General features: G+C 46.8%; 1 protein-coding gene across 6 annotated transcripts in view; it reads left to right on the top strand.

The window, feature by feature from the left end:
* Positions 1–24,076, top strand: part of LOC142245448 (uncharacterized) — a 138,772-nt gene that overhangs the window by 55,772 nt on the left and 58,924 nt on the right. For 5 of the 6 annotated variants that reach the window (XM_075318161.1, XM_075318157.1, XM_075318159.1 and 2 more), the window contains exon 3: positions 21,948–24,076. This exon is cut by the window's right edge and continues 380 nt beyond it. In XM_075318161.1, the coding sequence (XP_075174276.1) occupies positions 21,948–23,836 (1,889 nt within the window). In that variant the 3' untranslated portion in view covers positions 23,837–24,076. The remainder of the gene's footprint in view (positions 1–21,947) is intronic. The other variant, XM_075318163.1, reaches the window with a different exon arrangement.

Raw genomic sequence — 24,076 nt, 5'->3', positions numbered from 1 at the left:
CTCGAGCCAACAAGAAAACAGCACATACAATGTATATGATGCTTACCGTGGTCAAAATGAGGGCGATCAAATCCTCGATATCGAGCAACCCCTGGTTACTTCGAGAGCAGCCTCCTTTGTCCGAAAAGGAATCGACTTGGCACACCCTTTCGATGCCCCACGTAACAGGCGCCAGCTGTCGAAATGATGATGATGGGACTCAAACGGTCCCTCGGGATCTGTCTGCTGTTCCAAATTATATTGTCGTGTGTGCACAGCGAGAAAGAATAACAATTAGTTGAATCAATTATGACTCTCTCTCTCACGACTGACGAGCCGACTGAAACTTTAATCTTAGACAAAGCCTTTATAGTAAGGGTGTATACAAAAGTATGGTCCAATCAAGCATCACAGACCAGGTCTTCAAGACGTATAGAAATTAGCATAATCTCTTCTGGATTGGTCAGTCCAAGCTTTAGGAATTTCTCCTTTGTTCATCATCTTGGGTGTAGACAGGATGTGGCAGCCATCTTCAATTTACATATACTGGTATATACTGTGTTAAGGAAAATCACTAAATATGCAATATACAGTTAGGTCCAGAAATATTTGGACAGTGACACAATTTTCGCGAGTTGGGCTCTGCATGCCACCACATTGGATTTGAAATGAAACCTCTACAACAGAATTCAAGTGCAGATTGTAACGTTTAATTTGAAGGTTTGAACAAAAATATCTGATAGAAATTGTAGGAATTGTACACATTTCTTTACAAACACTCCACATTTTAGGAGGTCAAAAGTAATTGGACAAATAAACCAAACCCAAAAAAAAAAAAATTATTTTCAATATTTTGTTGCGAATCCTTTGGAGGCAATCACTGCCTTAAGTCTGGAACCCATGGACATCACCAAACGCTGGGTTTCCTCCTTCTTAATGCTTTGCCAGGTCTTTACAGCCGCAGCCTTCAGGTCTTGCTTGTTTGTGGGTCTTTCCGTCTTAAGTCTGGATTTGAGCAAGTGAAATGCATGCTCAATTGGGTTAAGATCTGGTGATTGACTTGGCCATTGCAGAATGTTCCACTTTTTTGCACTCATGAACTCCTGGGTAGCTTTGGCTGTATGCTTAAGGTCATTGTCCATCTGTACTATGAAGCGCCATCCGATCAACTTTGCGGCATTTGGCTGAATCTGGGCTGAAAGTATATCCCGGTACACTTCAGAATTCATCCGGCTACTCTTGTCTGCTGTTATGTCATCAATAAACACAAGTGACCCAGTGCCATTGAAAGCCATGCATGCCCATGCCATCACGTTGCCTCCACCATGTTTTACAGAGGATGTGGTGTGCCTTGGATCATGTGCCGTTCCCTTTCTTTTCCAAACTTTTTTCTTCCCATCATTCTGGTACAGGTTGATCTATGTCTCATCTGTCCATAGAATACTTTTCCAGAACTGAGCTGGCTTCATGAGGTGTTTTTCAGCAAATTTAACTCTGGCCTGTCTATTTTTGGAATTGATGAATGGTTTGTATCTAGATGTGAACCCTTTGTATTTACTTTCATGGAGTCTTCTCTTTACTGTTGACTTAGAGACAGATACACCTACTTCACTGAGAGTGTTCTGGACTTCAGTTGATGTTGTGAACGGGTTCTTCTTCACCAAAGAAAGTATGCGGTGATCATCCACCACTGTTGTCATCTGTGGACGCCCAGGCCTTTTTGAGTTCCCAAGCTCACCAGTCAATTCCTTTTTTCTCAGAATGTACCCGACTGTTGATTTTGCTACTCCAAGCATGTCTGCTATCTCTCTGATGGAGTTTTTCTTTTTTTTCAGCCTCAGGATGTTCTGCTTCACCTCAATTGAGAGTTCCTTAGACCGCATGTTGTCTGGTCACAGCAACAGCTTCCAAATGCAAAACCACACACCTGTAATCAACCCCAGACCTTTTAACTACTTCATTGATTACAGGTTAACGAGAAAGACGCCTTCAGAGTTAATTGCAGCCCTTAGAGTCCCTTGTCCAATTACTTTTGGTCCCTTTAAAAAGAGGAGGCTATGCATTACAGAGCTATGATTCCTAAACCCTTTCTCCGATTTGGATGTGAAAACTCTCATATTGCAGCTGGGAGTGTGCACTTTCAGCCCATATTATATATATATAATTGTATTTCTGAACATGTTTTTGTAAACAGCTAAAATAACAAAACTTGTGTCACTGTCCAAATATTTCTGGACCTAACTGTACATATATACGTGTTAGTAAGAAAACAAAAGCATGCATAAATATGTGTGTTAGTTTACATCTACTAAACTACCGTGTTTTTCCAAAAATAAGCCCTCCCCAAAAATAAGCCCTAGCAGGGATTTTCAGCATTTTCGGAGAAAGGCTTAAAAATAAGCCCTCCCCGAAAATAAGCCCTAGTCCCGGATCAATAATGAAGTGTCCGTGCAGCTAAAAAAGATACAGATACTGCAGGACACTTCATTATAGACAGCGGCACCCAGCAATTACACGCACCCGACACTGAGCGGCAGGACCTGCAGTGATCGCACACCCGCACTCATCAGCTCTCTCACACACACACACAATCAGATCTCACACACACACACCAGATCGCACACACAGTCAGATCGCACACATAATCAGATCGCACACACAAACATCGGATCACACGCAAACATCAAATCACACACACACACAAACATCGGATCACACACACATCGGATCGCATACACACTCACCTCATCCAGTGACACTGATCTCTTCTCACCGGGAGAATCTTGAGAGGCAGTGTGGTGCAGCGCGACGAACAGGATCTGCGGCGGGACACGTGACTTGCTTCATTCCCTGCTGCCGTAAGTGCTGGATGTGATGTGATGTGTGTGTGTGTGTCTGCAATCGGCTGTGTGTGTGTGTGTGATCTGCTGTGTGTGTCTGCAATCGGCTGTGTGTGTGTCTGCGATCGGCTGTGTGTGTCTGCGTTCAGCTGTGTGTATCTGTGATCAGCTGTGTGTGCCTGTGATCGGATGTGTGTATCTGTGATCGGCTGTGTGTATCTGTGATCAGCTGTGTGTGCCTGCGATCTGCTGTGTGTATCTGTGATCGGCTGTGTGTGCCTGTGATCGGATGTGTGTATCTGTGATCAGCTGTATCTGTGATCGGCTGTGTGTGCCTGCGATTGGATGTGTGTATCTGTGATCGGCTGTGTGTGCCTGCGATCTGCTGCGTGTATCTGTGATCGGCTGTGTGTGCCTGCGATCAGATGTGTGTATCTGTGATCGGCTGTGTGTGCCTGCGATTGGATGTGTGTATCTGTGATCGGCTGTGTGTGCCTGCGATTGGATGTGTGTATCTGTGATCGGCTGTGTGTGCCTGCGATCTGCTGCTTGTATCTGTGATCGGCTGTGTGTGCCTGCGATCTGCTGCGTGTATCTGTGATCGGCTGTGTATGCCTGCGATTGGATGTGTGTATCTGTGATCGGCTGTGTGTGCCTGCGATCGGATGTGTGTATCTGTGATGGCTGTGAGTGCCAGCGATCTGCTGTGTGTGATCTGCTGTGTATAGCTGCGATCTGCTGTGTGTGTGTGCCTGCGATCAGATGTGTGTATCTGTGATCGGATGTATGTATCTGTGATCTTCTGTATGTGCCTGCGATCTCCTGTGTGTATCTGTGATCGGCTGTGTGTGCCTGCGATCTGCTGTGTGTATTTGTGATCGGCTGTGTGTGCCTGCGATCGGATGTGTGTATCTGTGATGGCTGTGTGTGCCTGCGATAGGCTGTGTGCATACCTCCCAACTTTTGAGGAAAGGAAAGAGGGACAAAGTATGTGGCGCGCGCAGCGCACCGCGGCAAATTTTGACCACGCCCCTAGCCACACCCCTAGCCACACCCATTTAGCAGTAAGGGTCATTCAGCAGATGCCCCGGGCTGTTCATTCATATTTATAGCAGTCAGAATTTTTTTATATTTCTGTGTCACTATATGACATGTTGCTTATTTGTGCCTATCAATCCGTGTTCACACGTTGCATAAATTCTGTTTCTTTTTGTTTCTGTCTGCACCAAACTACACAATAACAATCTTCTCCGTTTTTTCCATTTTTGCTGCATTTTTTCTGCCTTTTCTCCATTATTTAATGCGTTTTTGGTTCAGATGTGAATCTGCGTTTTTAAGTGTTTTTATGTACAGAGAAGCTTTTTCCTGCATTTTTTTAAGCTCCACATAGAAACCTCCAGAGAAACCCCCCCCCCTCCCCCCGAAAACCGCAGAATTCAGCAGCGTCTTTTCATGGAATCACATCCACTTTACTTGGATAATTAAACACAGCAGAATAAATGTGCAAAGAAACAGCAGAAAAAAATGCAGCATTTACACTACATGTGAACACGGACTAATTGTCCAAGCAAAGTGGATGAGACGTCCTGAAATCTCCGCTCCTGGTGCGTGGAAAGACGCCGCTGAACTGTGCGGATTTGGTGTTTCTTTCTTTATAAGCTTCAGGATTCACATCAGCAACAAACATGTATCAAATAAGGGGGACAATGTATAAAAAATACCGCAGACACGCAATAATCAGAGAACATTGTTATTGCACTCGTGGCGCGGACACCTGCAGAAAAAATGCAGCATTTACGCTATGTGTGAACACGGCCTCAGTGATCAATTTTTATTACATTTTTTATGGGTTTTAATAAAGAAAAATAATAAATTGCGCCTTTTTTTCCCACCATTTACCGATCCCCATAAATAATCTGATCGCTGTGTTGTTCAGGTCATTACGATTACAGGGACACCAAATATGTCCTTGTTATTTGCTGATTTGTGATGTTTATTATTTTATAAAAGAGTGTAATAAAATTACATTATTCTATTTTTTTTTATTATTTTTAGTAACTGTATTAGAAGAAAAAAAAATCCTCTTTTCCTCTCCCTCTAGAATACAGGACATAGAGATGCTGCTCTGTACAATGGAGATGTGTCCTGTGTAATCTGCTGTGTAAGAGGCTGCATTGTAGGTTCATTTATGTGAAATCCTCCCTCTGACATCATCAATCCTAGTGGCTCAACAGCTAGAGCAGCTACCGTGTTTCCCCGATAGTAAGACACCCCCGATAGTAAGACGTAGTGGGGGTTTTGGGGGGGTCGGCTAATGTAAGACGTACCCCGAAAGTAAGACGTAGTAAAAATTTATTTATTTATTTATTTTCCTCTTTACAGTACAGTTACAGCGGCGGAGCGCTCACCTGAACACCCTGACATGCCGCCGGCAAAGCGCTCAGCTGAGCGCCTTAACATGCCGGCGGCGGAGCGCTCAGCTGAGCACCCTGACATGCCGCCGGCAAAGCGCTCAGCTGAGCGCCTTAACATGCCGGCGGCGGAGCGCTCACCTGAACACCCTGACATGCCGCCGGCAAAGCGCTCAGCTGAGCGCCTTAACATGCCGGCGGCCGAGCGCTCACCTGAGCACCCTGACATGCCGCCGGCAAAGCGCTCAGCTGAGCGCCTTAACATGCCGGCGGCGGAGCGCTCACCTGAGCACCCTGACATGCCGCCGGCAAAGCGCTCAGCTGAGCGCCTTAACATGCCGGCGGCGGAGCGCTCACCTGAGCACCCTGACATGCCGCCGGCAAAGCGCTCAGCTGAGCGCCTTAACATGCCGGCGGCGGAGCGCTCACCTGAACACCCTGACATGCCGCCGGCAAAGCGCTCAGCTGAGCGCCTTAACATGCCGGCGGCCGAGCGCTCACCTGAGCACCCTGACATGCCGCCGGCAAAGCGCTCAGCTGAGCGCCTTAACATGCCGGCGGCGGAGCGCTCACCTGAGCACCCTGACATGCCGCCGGCAAAGCGCTCAGCTGAGCGCCTTAACATGCCGGCGGCGGAGCGCTCACCTGAGCACCCTGACATGCCGCCGGCAAAGCGCTCAGCTGAGCGCCTTAACATGCCGGCGGCGGAGCGCTCACCTGAGCACCCTGACATGCCGCCGGCAAAGCGCTCAGCTGAGCGCCTTAACATGCCGGCGGAGATGTTGCAGTAATGTTGTCCGTGGTCTATCAGGACCATGGACAACATACAAAATCACACAGCCTCAGTGCCCTCATGTGCAGCCGCTGGTGGTTAAGTTTCCTTAGCTTGCGGTACACTTAGGGCGCAATCGCGGCAAGTCCCCATACGGTACATTGCATGGAGACTTGCTGCGATTGCTGTGGGATTTTTTCCAATATAAGACATACCCCGAAAGTAAGACATAGTGCCACTTTTGGGGGTAAAAAGAAAGTAAGACACTGTCTTACTTTCGGGGAAACACGGTAGGAAAGCCAGGAGGTTGCTGGAGACATGTTTTGAACGTTGCTAGTTTGAATCCAAGGTGGTGAAGATAAAAAAAAAATAAAAAATTGTATTTGTATTTTTTTCCTCATTTCTTTATAGTAGTTTTATGGGAACAAATGAATCTGACTCTTTCACCAACATTGAGATACAGTATTTATCTATCTATCTCTATCCCTCTATCTATCTATCTATTTATCTCTATCCCTCTATCTATGATTCTATTGCTCTATGATTCTATCTATCTATCTATTATCTGTCGTGTATCTATATATCCCTCTATCATCCATCCCTCTATCATCCATCCATCAAACTATCATCCATCCCTCCCTCTATCCCTCCCTCTATCCCTCCATTCATCCCTCCATTCATCCCTCTATCCCTCCCTCTATCCCTCCATTCATCCCTCCATTCATCCATCCATCCCTCTATCCCTCCATTCATCCCTCCATTCATCCCGCTATCATCCATCCATCCCTCCCTCTATCCCTCCATTCATCCCTCCCTCTATCCCTCCATTCATCCCTCTATCATCCATCCATCCCTCCCTCTATCCCTCCATTCATCCCTCTATCATCCATCCATCCATCCCTCTATCCCTCCATTCATCCCTCTATCATCCATCCATCCCTGCCTCTATCCCTCCATTCATCCCTCCCTCTATCCTTCCATTCATCCCTCTATCATCCATCCATCCCTCCCTCTATCCCTCCCTCTATCCCTCCATTCATCCCTCTATCATCCATCCATCCATCCATCCCTCTATCCCTCCATTCATCCCTCTATCATCCATTCATCCCTGCCTCTATCCCTCCATTCATCCCTCCCCCTATCCTTCCATTCATCCCTCTATCATCCATCCATCCCTCCCTCTATCCCTCCATTCATCCCTCTATCATTCATCCATCCATCCCTCCCTCTATCCCTCCATTCATCCCTCCATTCATCCCTCTATCATCCATCCATCCCTCCCTCTATCCCTCCTTTCATCCCTCTATCCCTCCATTCATCCCTCCTTCTATCCCTCCATTCATCCCTCCATTCATCCCTCTATCATCCATCCCTCTATCTCTCCATTCATCCCTCTATCATCCATCCATCCCTCCCTCTATCCCTCCTTTCATCCCTCTATCCCTCCATTCATCCCTCTATCATCCATCCATCCCTGCCTCTATCCCTCCATTCATCCCTCCCTCTATCCCTCCATTCATCCCTCCCTCCCTCTATCCCTCCATTCATCCCTCTATCATCCATCCATCCATCCATCCCTCTATTCATCCCTCTATCATCCATGCATCCATCCCTCCCTCCCTCTATCCCTCCATTCATCCCTCCATTCATCCCTCTATCATCCATCCATCCCTCCCTCTATCCCTCCTTTCATCCCTCTATCCCTCCATTCATCCCTCTATCATCCATCCATCCCTGCCTCTATCCCTCTATTCATTCCTCCCTCTATCCCTCCATTCATCCCTCTCTCCATCCCTCCCTCTATCCCTCCATTCATCCCTCCATCCATCCCTCCATCCATCTTTGCAGCTGAATAACCTGCTTCTGGTGTCTCACCTGCAGTATAGAGGTCAAGATAACAAAATCTTCCTATTGCTTTCAATAGAGGCAGTAGCTCAGTGGTTAGAGCTGCTGCCTTTGAAACAATGAACTCACAGTCCCACGAGTTCAAGTCCCGGCCGCCCTGAAAATCCGATGATAATTTAATTTAATTTATTCACTTCACTGAGGGGAGGAGCCGGGACATCAGCTGTGAGCCGCGGGAGTGCGGGACAGCCCTGATAAATCGTGCAAGTCCCGCAGAATCCGGGACGGTTGGGAGGTATGTGTGTGTATCTGCGATCTGCTGTGTGTGTGTCTGCCTGCGATCGGCTGTGTGTATCTGTGATCGGCTGTGTGTATCTGTGATCGGCTGTGTGTATCTGTGATCGGCTGTGTGTATCTGCGATCTGCTGTGTGTATCTGCGATCTGCTGTGTGTGCGTGCCTGCGATCGGCTGTGTGTATCTATGATCCGCTGTGTGTATCTGTGATCGGCTGTGTGTATCTGTGATCCGCTGTGTGTATCTGTGATCGGCTGTGTGTGCCTGCAATCGGCTGTGTGTATCTGTGATCGGCTGTGTGTATCTGTGATCCGCTGTGTGTATCTGTGATCTGCTGCGTGTGTGTGCCTGCGATCGGCTGTGTGTATCTGTGATCGGCTGTGTGTATCTGTGATCGGCTGTGTGTGCCTGCGATCGGCTATGTGTATCTGTGATCGGCTGTGTATATCTGCGATCGGATGTGTGTATCAGTGATCGGATGTGTGTATCTGTGATCTGCTGTGTGTGCCTGCGATCTGATGTGTGTGATCTGCTGTGTATATCTGCGATCTGCTGTGTGTGTGATCTGCTGTGTGTGTGTGTGTGTGTGTCAGCGTGTCAGCTAGCAGCAGGGTAGGACGGCGTGCAGCACTGACTGGACATCACAGGAGGACCTTGGAACCACGCAGACGTCCTGGTCTGGTGAGTATGAGTCTCCTGGGAAGTGGGGGGTCTGTTTTTTGGGGGGTAAACTTACCCCCAACCATGTTTCTCCAAGAATAAGACCTCATCCAAAAATAAGCCCCAGTGCTTTTTTGGGGGGCAAAAAAAATATAAGACAGTGTCTTATTTTTGGTAAAAAACACGGTATATACCGTATATGCCGGCGTATAAGACGACTGGGCGTATAAGACGACCCCCAACTTCTGCCCTAAAAATATAGAATTTGGGATATACTCACTGTATAAGACTACCCCGCTCCCAAATGAAAAAAAGTCTGCTTTGATTGCAACATGTTAATTTTAATTCCGCGAGAGCCGTACAATATGTTTTTAAAGGGCCATTGACAGATCAATCGCTCCAATGTTCACTTAGTACAGCAAGGAATGCTCCTCCCTGCTGTATAAAGCCACAACTGGACTGAAACAATGGTACTACACTCTGCTACAAACAGACACACACAACTCTGCTACAAACAGACAAACACACACAACTCTGCTACAAACAGACAAACACACACAACTCTGCTACAAACAGACAAACACACACAACTCTGCTACATACAGACAAACACATACAACTCTGCTACATACAGACAAACACACACAACTCTGCTACATACAGACAAACACACACAACTCTGCTACATACAGACAAACACATACAACTCTGCTACATACAGACAAACACATACAACTCTGCTACATACAGACAAACACATACAACTCTGCTACATACAGACAAACACATACAACTCTGCTACATGCAGACAAACACATACAACTCTGCTACATGCAGACAAACACACACAACTCTGCTACATACAGACAAACACATACAACTCTGCTACATACAGACAAACACATACAACTCTGCTACATACAGACAAACACACACAACTCTGCTACAAACAGACAAACACATACAACTCTGCTACATACAGACAAACACATACAACTCTGCTACATACAGACAAACACATACAACTCTGCTACATACAGACAAACACATACAACTCTGCTACATACAGACAAACACATACAACTCTGCTACATACAGACAAACACATACAACTCTGCTACATACAGACAAATACACACAACTCTGCTGCTCTGTGGGGCCTGCACCCGCGGCATCGGCGGGGGGGGGATTGGCAGGGCATACATCTGGGGGGTTAGAAGCAGCTCACCGGGGCCCATAATGGGCACAAGTCCCCCTGTGTTAGATATCTCCCCCATAGTGCTGCCCATGGCCCCTATATAGATCGCACAAGTCCCCCTGTGTCAGATATCGCCCCCATAGTGCTGCCCATGGCCCCTATATAGATCGCACAAGTCCCCCTGTGTCAGATATCGCCCCCATGGTGCTGCCCATGGCCCCTATATAGATCGCACAAGTCCCCCTGTGTTAGATATCGCCCCCATAGTGCTGCCCATGGCCCCTATATAGATCGCACAAGTCCCCCTGTGTTATATATCGCCCCCATAGTGCTGCCCATGGCCCCTATATAGATCGCACAAGTCCCCCTGTGTTAGATATCGCCCCCATAGTGCTGCCCAAAGTAAAATAAACCCCTCTTTCCTTACCTCCTCCAGCGCTGAGCTCCCTCCTGTCTGGCTCCGTGCTTCTGTTTTTCCACTTCCTGGTTGTCAGTGCGGTCATGTGATCGGCACAGCAGCCTGAGCTCTCTGCCTGATCACAATGGAAGCAGGGACACGGGGAGAAACGCTGCAGGGGTAAGTAAAGCTTTTTTATTTTAGAATGAGCAGCAGCCTGGGGGCCAAATCTAACACAGGGGGGACATGTGCGATCACACTGGGACGCAGGCTCATAGAATATGCACCGCTGCCCCAGTCCCTCACTGCGTGCGATTTCAGCACCATTGGAGATGGACAGCAGCTGTGCATATTATATGAGCGGGTGCAGGAGATCAAAGGATGCAGCCCGCAGCGTTCCCCTGTGCTCCAGAGCTGCTGCCCCCACCTCCCCTGGACGCTGCAGTGTACATACTACCCCCCCCCCCCCCGTATATATCCGGCGTATAAGACGACCCCCCACTGTAGCCATTATTTTAAGGGGGTAAAAAGTCGTCTTATACGCCAGTATATACGGTACCTGAGTCTATGAAATGGCTGAGTCAAGTATTTTTGGTTACTCAATTCTTATCCCCAACAGTTTGCGGACTTCATTTGCAGAGCCCCTAAGTGTCAGAACATAAGAAACCCCCTCAAGTGAATAATTTTTGGATATTACACCTCTCTGGGACGATTTAGTCTCTGGAAAAACAACCATGTTTATCAAACACAATGAATGTTGCAGAATTGAAAATTTCAAATAAGTCCTTGTAGTGCCCCATACATTGTAGTGCCTGTACATTGTGCCCAGCTTGTGCTTCTGGAGGCTTTATTTATTTTTTTACGCCGTATACCCAGCGGTATAAGTGATTAGGCGGCTTTATTCCTCCAGTCAATACAATTAGGGTATGTGTGCACGTTGCTTTTTACCTGCTTTTTTGCTGCTTTTTCTTCTGCGCTGTTTAATGCCAAAATGGATGTGTTCTTCTATTCAAGCAAAGTCTATGGGAATTTGGGTTTCTTGTTCACACTATGTTGTTCAAAATGCTGCCTTTTTGAGGCAGAACTTTGGTCAAAAACTCAGCTTTTCAAAGAAGCAACATGTCAATTGTTTTTGCCATTTGGGTTTTGCACTGCAAAGCTGGGTCTTCCTGGGTATCCTACCATATAGTCCCTTTTCATTCAGATGCCGACGGATAGTACGGGTTGACCCTGTTGTACCTGCGGACTGCAGGACAGCTTGAACTTGTTTGGATGTTAGTCGAGGTTCTTTATCCACCATCTGCACAATCTTGCGTTGAAATCTCTCGTCAATTTTTCTTTTCCTTCCACTTCTAGGGAAGTTAGCCACAGTGCCATGGGCTTTACACTTCTTGATGACACTGCGCACCGTAGACACAGGAACTTTCAGGTCTTTGGAGATGGACTTGTAGCCTTGAGATTGTTCATGCTTCCTCACAATTTGGATTCTCAAGTCCTCAGACAGTTCTTTGGTCTTCTTTCTTTTCTCCATGCTCAATGTGGTACACACAAGGACACAGGACAGAGGTTGAGTCAACTTTAATCCATGTCAACTGGCTGCAAGTGTGATTTAGTTATTGCCAACATCTGTTAGGTGCCACAGGTAAGTTACAGGTGCTGTTAATTACACAAATTAGAGAAGCATCACATGATTTTTCAAACAGTGCCAATACTTTTGTCCACCCCCTTTTTTATGTTTGGTGTGGAATTATATCCAATTTGGATTTATGACAAATATTTTTATTTTTTTTCATTGAAGACAAATTAAATGAAGATAATAATACCAAAGAATGTGTGATTGCAATCATTTTCAAGAAAAAACTGAGTATTTTCTGACAGAATTGCAGTGGTGCCAATACTTTTGGCCAGCACTGTAGCTGTCAGGGAGCGTGTGAGACAAAAACCACATAATAGCACTGACTCCTGAGCATTTACATAGGTATGAGTGTGACGCCCTGGAGAATCCACGTAGTCACAAATAGGCCCCTGCATAACATCTTCCCACACTTAGGAAACATTCAGCCAACCATTAAACCCTAGTCACTCCCTTAGGGATAGATAGACACACCAGTGGGCGTGGCCAGGCGGTTGATGCACACCCACCCAAAGGTTTAGACAGCCCAGGGCGGGAAAGTAGATAGTAAAGTGTTGAAGTTCAAGTTGAGAGGAGCTGAGGCTAGGTGTATTCCCAGCAGGAGTGAGAGTTCAAGTTGAACAGTACCAGGGTTGGAGCCCTGGTGCCACTGGCTAGGAGGGAGACGGTGGTCTCCGTCAGCAGGAGACGGGAAGACGGCTCGGTGGAACCGAGCTGGACCGGGCCAATGTTGTAGCCCGCCGGTACCAACACGGGGAACCGACCTGGAAACCGTAGCACAAAGGGGGGTACTCGGACCCTGAAGCCAGAAACCAGAATCGACTGGAGCTGGTTAATTAACCGATTGAGGCCAGGACTAGAGGTTCTGTCCCACCCAAAGTCCCTCATAGAAGACAACAACCCACCGATTCAGGATAAGAGGTCACCGCCAGGGCCCATGGATCCCACGGGCCAGCGTCTGCAGGTATGGCTCTTTAGGCCACATCCAGCCGGGAGCGGACTCCTACGTTTTATACTGGGAAGTCTTTTCTAAGTAAACACTGCAGGAAAATGATAGAGACCACCAGCCAGGTGGGGGACCCTGAATACAGCCGGCCGTGGCACCGGCCACCATCACCTTGGTTTACCAGAGACTTGTGTCTTTGTTTCCAACAGTGAGTACACCAACACCCCCTGCGGTCGTCATGTCCCCCTGCATTGGAGCCACCGGGTCCCGGGGCCACCACCCCTGCCCACGGAGGGGTTAACAGCTTGCTGCACAACATCTCCCCCGGGTGCCCCACAACAGCAGCGGTGGTGTCCCACCTTACCACACACCGTGGGTGGCGTCACAAACACAATACATACATATACGTCCTCACCCCCTTTTCATTCGGTGTGTTCGCGAGACCCCCAGGTCCGGAGATCCTCGAGCCACCACTCCTGAAGGTCCGGACTCGAGCAGCGCTGGCTGCTGGCACGAGGCGGCACATGAGTACAATGTGAGCGTGTCCAGCACTGTCAGGTACAAAAACTCTATTCCTGCAGATATAGTGGTAATCTGAAAATAACATTTAACTTACGCTAGTCTGTTTTACTGGACGAGCTGCTAAAGGGAGAAAATGAAGTTATATTTTCCCTGTAGCTACTCACTTCTTGTCATAGCGGCGGTGCAGTTAGCTGTAACAGTCATTGAGGCAGTGTAGGGATCTGTAACAGTCACTGCTCAGAGAGAGATGACTGCTACAACCTTCTACTTTTCCTAAAGATTGAAAGCGAGCGACATAGGAAGAATATAACTGATTGATTGTAATGCTCGCTGGTGGGAACATGGAGAGAACCCACTGTGCCACAGCACACAGGAAACCTAGAGGGGCTTGACTATGGTTTCTTACCATGTTTTCACCAGACCCTCTAAAGGTGAGGGTGTTGCACTGCAGTTGGTAACCAGGTCCCACTCGGGAAGAATGGTATTGTGGTAGCTGGCATCATTGGTGTAGACACGGATAGTCACTGATATGGTACCAGCAGCCGGATGGCTGATGCGGCAGGCATGGCCGATAAGATACGATGCAGCAGCGTCTGATATAGCAGACATGGCTGATGGGGTACGATGCAGTAGCGCCCGATATAGCAGACTTTGCCGACATGGTACGATGCAGAAGTAGAAATGTCAGGTACTGAGAACTAGCAACGTATAAACCTCACTGCCCAGTCACCTCCCTTAAGGCGCCCTAAGAGCACTCACAGGAGGCCTGTATGGCATGCGCAGAGCCCAGGTCACGGTGGCAGGGACTGGGGATGGAGCATCCACTGCTGAAGGTGAGAGCGTCGGCATCCCTGACAAAGGAGGGTGACAGGACAGTGCGGGGACGCTGGTAAGGGCATTACATTGATGATATAGGAACTTGATCCGGGCTTGTTAGTAGAGATGAGCGATATTCGAGGTTCGCCAATTTCATGTTCGAGTGATTTTGGGGGGTGTTCAAGATCGAACTCGAGCTTTTTGCTAAAAGCTCGACAGTTCGAGTTAGGCTCGAGAGCGGTTTGCTCTGCAAAAGCGTGGCATTTACAGCTACAGTGTGCAGGGAGCCATCGCTGGCAGCCTGCGGTAAGCTGGTAACCAATGTAAATATCGGGTATCCAAGCAAAGAGCTTTGCTTAGCAACCCGATATTTACCCTGGTTACGTGAGCAGGGAGCCGACACTTCCCCGCTCGGCTCTGCCCCCTCCTGCACTCGCCATCTACACACACACTCACACTGACCTGTCCCCAGCCATGCAGTCCCCGGCACTGACGTCCTCAGCGCCACATGGCCCCACTCGGCTCCACCCACCTTGCACCCGCACATATTGTCCCGCTCAGCTCCACCCACCTCGCACCCGCACACATGGCCCTGCTCAGCTCCACCCACCTCGCACCTGCACACATGGCCCCGCTAGGCTCCACCCACCTCGCACCCGCACATATGGCCCCGCTCAGCTCCACCCACCTCGCACCCGCACACATTACCCCGCTAGCCTCCACCCACCTCGCACCCGCACACATGGCCCCCTCAGCTCCACCCACCTCGCACCCGCACACATGGCCCCGCTCAGCTCCACCCACCTCGCACCTGCACACATGGCCCCGCTCAGCTCCACCCACCTCGCATCCGCACACATTACCCCACTAGGCTCCACCCACCTCACACCCGCACACATGGCCCCGCTCAGCTCCACCCACCTCGCTCCCGCACACATTACTCCGCTAGGCTCCACCCACCTCGCACCCGCACACATGGCCCCGCTCAGCTCCACCCACCTCGCACCCGCACACATTACCCCGCTAGGCTCCACCCACCTCGCACCCGCACACTTTGCTCCGCTCAGCTCCACCCACCTCGCACCCGCACACATGGTCCTGCTCAGCTCCACCCACCTCGCACCCGCACACATTACCCCGCTTAGCTCCACCCACCTCGCACTCCGCACACATTACCCCGCTTAGCTCCACCCAACTCGCACTCCGCACACATTACCCCGCTTGGCTCCACCCACCTCGCACTCCGCACACATTACCCCGCTTAGCTCCACCCACCTCGCACTCCACACAAATTACCTTGCTTAGCGCCACCCACCTCGCACTCCACACACATGGCCCCGCTTGGCTCCACCCACCTTGTACTCCGCACACATTACCCCGCTTAGCTCCACCCACCTCGCACTCCGCATACATTACCCCGCTCGGCTTACCTGTGGTGATGAAGTCCTGCCCTCCCGACCTCAGCGCTGTCACTGTTCTCCATGGCCGCCGCTTCATGTTTCCTCTAGCTGCGGAGCCAAGACTGTGACTAGTGGTGACGTCACAGGCTCCCGCGATACTTGGCTGTGAAGTCGGCGGTCATTGACGTCAGTGACAGCTCTGCTGTCAGCAGTGCAGGAGATCGTCACCGCAGGTAATGTACCTTGCTGACAGCAGCACTTGTCATGCCCTGCAGTGACCTGGGCTGACCTATTGATGTTAGCTCAGGTCACTGCATTGCTCTCCCAGCCAATGGGGAACATTCTGTTCTTCATTGACTGGGACAGTGACTATGGTATGGATCGTCATGGGAACGCCTTATTGGATTACAGCAGACCTGGATTTGTTTTTCTTTCTAATAAATTGGTGAAAGAGGGAATGTTTTGGGGAGTGTTTTTTCAAATAAAAATGTGTTTGTCGTCTATTTTTTTTTTATAACTGACTTGGTTGGTGATGTCGGGTATCTGATAGACGCCTGACCTCATGAACCCCAGGGCTTGATGCCAGGTGACATTACACATCTGGTATTAACCCCATATATTACCCCGTTTGCCACTGCGCCAGATGCGCCACTTCTGGGGTGGCTGCGGCCTGCTATTTTTAGGCTGGGGAGAGTCCAATAACCATGGACCTCCCTAGTCTGAGAATATCAGACCCCAGCTGTCTGCTTTACCTTGGCTGGTGATCCAATTTTGGGGGGACCCCATGTGTTTTTTTTTTTTAATTATTTATTTAATTTAAAATAACAGCGTGGGGTGCCCTCAGTTTTAGGTTACCAGCCAAGGTGAAGCTGCCAGCTGTGGTCTGCAGGCTGCAGCCGTCTGCTTTACCCTAGCTGGCTATCAAAATAGGGGGAACCGCACGTCATTTTTTCTTTAAATTTATTTTTTTTTTGGTAAATACAAGGCCACATAAAAGGAACCAAAGGGTGCAAAATTACAAAATGAAGGAGAGTGGGACATTATGTGTCTTTCTGCCATTATAATGACAGAAAAGACTGATAGGGAGTGTACAAGCACAAGAAAATCACCAGAGCGCTCTACGCTGTGAAAGACAGTAGAAAATGGCACTGGAGTGAACATGTGACCGCCTCATGTAGGTTGAAGCTATGGATGCTGGGTAAATTTATGTATTTTCCCTCCTTCAGTTTTTTTGCAGTATGCAAAAAAAATGGAAGGCACACGGATGACAATCGGATGACATACGGACCATATACGGAACGGAAACGGATGCCACACGGATGCACCCGTGAAAAAAACGGACCGTTTTTTGCGGACCGCAAAAACAAATCGGTCGTGTGAATGTAGCCTTATTCTAATCTGCCGTTTATAAATAGCAGGCAGAAATAAATGAATAGCGCCTCCCAGCGTCAGAAAATCTCAGGGGTTTCAGGGGTAGCTGAGACCCTGGAGATCATGATTCAGGCCGGTTTTTCCGATCCCCGCTCACGTGATCACCGGTATACACCATATACCAATGATCACGTTACAGTAAATGACAGCGCCGGTAAAAAATTATTTATCTCCCATCTGGCATGAACAAACATGTCAGATGGGAGATAAATCTCCTCCCCAGTCCACTCTGGTCCCCTGGTGTCGCCAAAGTGCCCCCCCGACCCCCTCCCGGAAATCCAAGATGGACGTGCGCACAGCAGCGCTCCGGCTGCATTCACCCTACTCCTCTGATTTCTGTCGCATGTGCCATGACAAATGCGACAGAAAACTCCTCCCCAGGCCCTGCCAGTTCACCCCCTATAACTCCACCGGTGTTCCCCGGTGTCCCACGGTACCTCTGCAGTGTTGATCCCCCGTGGCCCTCTCCTTAACAATAGACGCTGCCGCATGCACAGAGCGGCTGTAAGCTCAGCTTCCTGTGTTCAGACACAGTGAGTGGTGGTAACCATGCATCTGTAAGCTACTGCAATGCCCTGCTCATGAGGTAAGGAACATAGTTGATCAAGAGAGCTATACTACATTTCCAAATGGAGGTATTTGATTTTATAGTTGCCCTGCTGAACGACTACCAAACATGAGAGTCCGTTATACGCCACAAGAAAACATGTCTAAATAGCGAGCTCTGTTGTTTATTATTCATTCAGCTGGATAACTGGACTTAAAGGGGTATTCCATCTCCAAGATCCAATCCCCAATATAAAGTAAGTGGAATAGCAATATTATCAGCAAATACCAATATTTGGAAATGTAGAATAGTTCTCCTGATTAGGCTTGCCCTTACCTCATGAGCAGGGCATTGCAGCTTTGATAGCAACAGTTACGACATGGACCCGGGGAGAGTGGGTGCAGATTCATTGCACCCACACTCCTCACATGGAGGGTCTGCACTCCTAGAAAATGGGGGATACGTTCCCTGAGCGTGTCCCCCCATATTCTAGACGGTCCAGAGTCATTGTGGGACCCCCTTATTTTTATTCCTTACAATAAATTGGTGAAAGAGGGAATGTTTTGGGGAGTGTTTTTTCAAATAAAATTTTTTTTATCTATTTTTTTGTTAGTACTGACAGTTTGTGATGTCGAGTATCTGATAGACGCCATGACATCACCAACTGCTGAGCTTGATGTCAGGTGACCTTACAGCTAGTATCAACCCCATTTATTACCCCGTTTGCCACTGCACCAGGGCACGGGATGAGCTGTGGTGAAGCACCAGGATTGGCGCATCTAGTGGATGCGCCACTTCTGGGGCGCCTGCGGCCTGCTATTTTTAGGCTGTGAAGGGCCAATAACTATGGACCTTCCCACCCTGAGAATACCAGACCACAGATGTCCGCTTTACCTTGGCTGGTGATCCAATTTGGGGGAGACCCTACTTTATTTTTGTAATTATTAATATTTATAAAATAATTATAAAAAAAAGAGCCTGGGGTGACCTCCACATTGGATCCCCAACCACGGTAAAGCTGCCAGCTGTGGTTTTCAGGCTACAGCCTTCTGCTTTACCCTAGCTGGCTATAAAAAATGGGGGGACCCAACGTCTTTTTTTTTACCTATTTTTTTAAATAAAAAAAATGAATGGGCTTCCCTGTATTTTGATTGCCAGCCAAAGTAACGCCAGGCAGATGGGGGTGGCAACCCATAGCTGTCTGCTTTATCTGCGCTGAGAATCAAAAATACCGCGGAGCGCTACGTCATTTTTTTTAAAGATTTATTTTTACAGCACTGTCATGTCAGGCAATCAAAATACAGGGAAGCCCTTTTTGGTTTTAGTTATTTAAATAAAGAATTAAAAAAAATATATATGGGCTCCCACTGCATTTTTTGTATTGCTAGCTAAGGGTAATCCAAGCAGCTACTGGCTGCTAACTCCCACTGCTTGGTGTTACCTTCACTGGCAATGGAAAATCCAGGGAAGCATTTTTTATTTTTTTTGCCAAAAAACTACAAAAAAATGACGGGAGCTTCGCCATATTTTTGTATGCTAGCCAGGTACAGCAGGCAGGTACGGTCTGCCCCCAACCCCCAGCTGCCTATTTGTACCTGGCTGGGAACTAAAAATATAGGGAAGCCCTTTTTTTAAATATTTCATGAATTTCATGAAATAATTAAAAAAAAAAAACCGACGTAGGCTTCGGCCCATTTTTGTGTCCAGCCGGGTACAACTAGACAGCTGGGGATTGGATCCACAGCACAGGTTAGCCCGAGCTTTCTGGGCCCCTCTGCTGCGAATTGCAGTCCGCAGCCGCCCCAGAAAATGGCGCTCTCATAGAAGCGCCATCATCTGGCGCTGTATCCAACTCTTCCAGCTGCCCTGATGCCGGTGGCTCGCTGGGTAATAATGATTTCAGTTGATAATATACAGCTAGCCCTAACCCCATTATTACCCAGCGAACCACCCGTCACCAGGGCAGCTGGAAGAGTTGGATACAGCGCCAGAGGATGTCGCTTCTATGAAAGCGCCATTTTCTGGGGCAGCTGCGCACTGCAATTCGCAGAAGAGGGGCCCAGAAAGCTCAGGCCAACCTGTGCTGCGGATTCCAATCCCCAGCTGCCTAGTTGTACCTGGCTGGACACAAAAATATGGCAAAGTCCACGTCATTTGTTTTTTAATTATTTCATGAAATTCATGAATAATAAAAAAAAGGGCTTCCCTATATTTTTGGTTCCCAGCTGGGTACAAATAGGCAGCTGGGGGTTGGGGACAGCCCGTAGCTGCCTGCTGTACCTGGCTAGCATACAAAAATATGGCGAAGCCCACATAATTTTTTGGGGGGGGCAAAAAACTCCTGCATACAGTCCTGGATGGAGTATGCTGAGCCTTGTAGTTCTGCAGCTGCTGTCTGTCTGTATGGAGGAGAGCAGACAGCAGCTGCAGAACGACAAGGCTCAGCATGCTCCATTCACTAGTGTATGCAGGAGAGCAGACAGCAGCTGCAGGCTCAGCATACTCCATCCAGGACTGTATGCAGGAGTTTTTTGCCCACCAAAAAAATGACGTACAGCAGGCACCTACGGGCTGCCCCCAACCCCCAGCTGCCTATTTGTACCCGGCTGGGAACCAAAAATATAGGGAAGCCCGTTTTTTTTAATTATTTAACTTATTTCATGAAATAATTAAAAAACAAATGACGTGGGCTTCGCCCCATTTTTGTGTCCAGCCAGGTACAACTAGGCAGCTGGGGATTGGAATCCGCAACACAGGTTAGTCCGAGGTTTCTGGGCGCCTCTGCTGCGAATTGCAATCCGCAGCCACCCCAGAAAAGAGCGGTTTCATAGAAGCGCCATCATCTGGCGCTGTATCCAACTCTTCCAACAGCCCTGGAGCCGGGTGGCTTGCTGGGTAATCATGAGTTAATACTAGCTTTGTTTTACTAGCTAGTATTAAGTCAGAGATTCTTAATGTCAGGCAAGTTTGACCCAGCCATTAAGAATCTCCAATAAAGGGTTAAAAAAAGATACTACACAGAGAAAAAATACTTTAATAAAAATAAATACACAGACACACTTAGAGACTCCATGTTTGTTAATCCCTCTTATCCCTCCACTATCCATGGTCTTCTGTCTTCTTTCTCCTTCAGCCCATGCAGCTTTGCTCCATCAGCAGCACAGCATGGGAGAAAGACGCTGATGCTCCCCGTGCAGTCTTCACTCCGTGAGTGATCAGTGCTGCTGGCTGTTAGCGGTAACGTTACCGCTGACAGACGGGTTACCATAGCAACAGTGCTCCGATCACTCACGTTGATTCCCGGTGCCGCCACTGCTAACAGGCGCGTTGTTATGGCAACGGTGATCTCCGTTATTGACCGGCTGTGTCAGCCGGTCACTAACGGAACGGGGAAGCAGAACGGGGAGTCGACCGTGTGCCAGAGCATGTCGCCGGTACACGGCGATACACAAACGTGCACAGTGTACCGGAGCGATGCAATGACTGGACCTAGCATGACGTCAAAGCCATGTGACCAGTCTGTAGCCAATGAGATAATAGACACGTGACTGGTCACATGGCTATTTTGTTGTCATGATAGGTCCTGTCATCACTGCTGATTACCGGGAGGACGCAGCAATTCCCGATGGAAAAGCTGCGGGAGACAGAGTGGAGGACGGATCGCGGGGACAGGTAAGTGTTATTGCAATGTTTATTAACTGTATGTGTACATTTATAATGTGTTTTTATGTGTTTGTGATTGCCTCCCATTGTTTTCAATGGGGTTCGAGAGGTTCGTCGAACGGTTCTCCGAACCGAACTCGAACGCGGCCTCCGTTCGACGAACCAACTCGAACTCGAGCCTCTAGAGGTTCGCTCATCTCTACTTGTTAGCTTTCATTTTGATATAGCAATGATGGTTTGTTTTCATTCTCTCATGTATTTTTATTATTGCAGAACATTTTCTATTTAAAGATCAAATGCGCTGCCGCAATGATAATTTTTTTGCTAGCATAAAATATGTGATCAGTCACAAATGTTTTATTCTATGATGTTTGTACTGGGTAATGATCGTGAATGAAAATTGGTAAAATTGATTCTTTGTGCTATCATCACATCATATAAAACAGTTATTCATAGAACATTGCTTCATACCTTACAATTTGTATGGAGATTTTTCCTTTTACTTTTTCTTACATTTTGAATCTTTATATTTAGATTAATATAATTTTTAAGTTTATTTTGTTAAAAAATAAATCAATTTTCTTCTTGGCAGATGACTGTACCAGCAGCTCTGAAGGACTACCGATAGCTCCAGATTTTAAAGCAGAAGATTGTAGCATCACACAAGATACATATGAAGATCATGGCAACATCACAGATGTACACTCATCACAGACTATTAAACACAATAAAAGTCACAGAAGAAGTGTGGAAAATCAAAGCACGCCCACTAAGAAAAAAACATTTTCTTGCTCAGAATATAGGAAATGCTTTGCTCAGAAATCAAATTTTGTTGTAGAGGAGAGATCCCACACTGAAAAGAATACATTTTCATGTTTAGAATGTGAGAAATGTTTTGCTTATAAATCACTACTTGTTATACATGAGAGATCCCACACTGGAGAGAAACCATTTTCATGTTCAGAATGTGGGAAATGTTTTATTAACAAATCTAATCTTCTTTCACATGAGAGACTTCACACTGGAGAGAAGCCATTTTCATGTTCAGAATGTGGGAAATGTTTTACTACAAAATCTTATCTTGTTTTACATGAGAGAATTCACACAGGAGAGAAACCATTTTCATGTTCAGAATGTGGGAAATGTTTTACTATAAAATCTTATCTTGTTTTACATGAGAGAATTCACACAGGAGAGAAGACATTTTCATGCTCAGAATGTGGGAAACGTTTTACTATGAAATTTAATCTTATTAGACATGAGAGAATTCACACAGGAGAGAAACCATTTTCATGTTCAGAATGTGGGAAAAGTTTTAATACAAAATCTTATCTTGTTTTACATGAGAGAATTCACACAGGAGAGAAGACATTTTCATGCTCAGAATGTGGGAAACGTTTTACTATGAAATGTAGTCTTATTATACATGAGAGAATTCACACAGGAGAGAAACCATTTTCATGTTCAAAATGTGGGAAACCATTTACTATGAAATGTAATCTTATTATACATGAGAGAATTCACACAGGAGAGAAACCATTTTCATGTTCAGAATGTGGGAAAAGTTTTACTACAAAATCTTATCTTGTTTTACATGAGAGACTTCACACTGGAGAGAAGCCATTTTCATGTTCAGAATGTGGGAAATGTTTTATTAACAAATCTAATCTTCTTTCACATGAGAGACTTCACACTGGAGAGAAGCCATTTTCATGCTCAGAATGTGGGAAACGTTTTACTATGAAATGTGATCTTATTAGACATGAGAGAATTCACACAGGAGAGAAACCATTTTCATGTTCAGAATGTGGGAAATGTTTTATTAACAAATCTAATCTTCTTTCACATGAGAGACTTCACACTGGAGAGAAGCCATTTTCATGTTCAGAATGTGGGAAATGTTTTATTAACAAATCTAATCTTATTTCACATGAGAGACTTCACACTGGAGAGAAGCCATTTTCATGTTCAGAATGTGGGAAATGTTTTACTACAAAATCTTATCTTGTTTTACATGAGAGAATTCACACAGGAGAGAAACCATTTTCATGTTCAGAATGTGGGAAATGTTTTACTATGAAATGTCATCTTATTAGACATGAGAGAATTCACACAGGAGAGAAACCATTTTCATGTTCAGAATGTGGGAAATGTTTTAGTAACAAATCTAATCTTCTGTCACATGAGAGACTTCACACTGGAGAGAAGCCATTTTCATGTTCAGAATGTGGGAAATGTTTTATTAACAAATCTAATCTTCTTTCACATGAGAGACTTCACACTGGAGAGAAGCCATTTTCATGTTCAGAATGTGGGAAATGTTTTACTACAAAATATTATCTTGTTTTACATGAGAGAATTCACACAGGAGAGAAACCATTTTCATGTTCACTATGTGGAAAATGTTTTACATATAAAACAATGCTAGTTACACATGAGCTTATTCACACAGAAAATATGCCATTTTCATGCTCAGAATGAAATAAAAAAAATTAAAAAGGACATTAAGAAGTTAGTCAGTTCAAAGGTGGGCAACTAGACTACTACAAGGAATGGAAGGCCTCCCATATGATGATAGGTTGAAAAAGTTAGAATTGTGTAGCTTAGAAAAAAACGTCTCACAGGAGATCTCATTTATATGTGTAAATACATGTGTGGTCAATATAAAGGACTGACACATAACTTATTCCTTAGAAAGACAATACTAAGGACCAGGCGGCA

This window comes from Anomaloglossus baeobatrachus, chromosome 7 (genome assembly GCF_048569485.1).
Source record: "Anomaloglossus baeobatrachus isolate aAnoBae1 chromosome 7, aAnoBae1.hap1, whole genome shotgun sequence".
NCBI classification, from domain to species: domain Eukaryota; kingdom Metazoa; phylum Chordata; class Amphibia; order Anura; family Aromobatidae; genus Anomaloglossus; species Anomaloglossus baeobatrachus.
The sequence above is the reverse complement of the archived record's forward strand: the minus strand, read 5'-3'. Positions and strand labels throughout refer to the sequence as shown.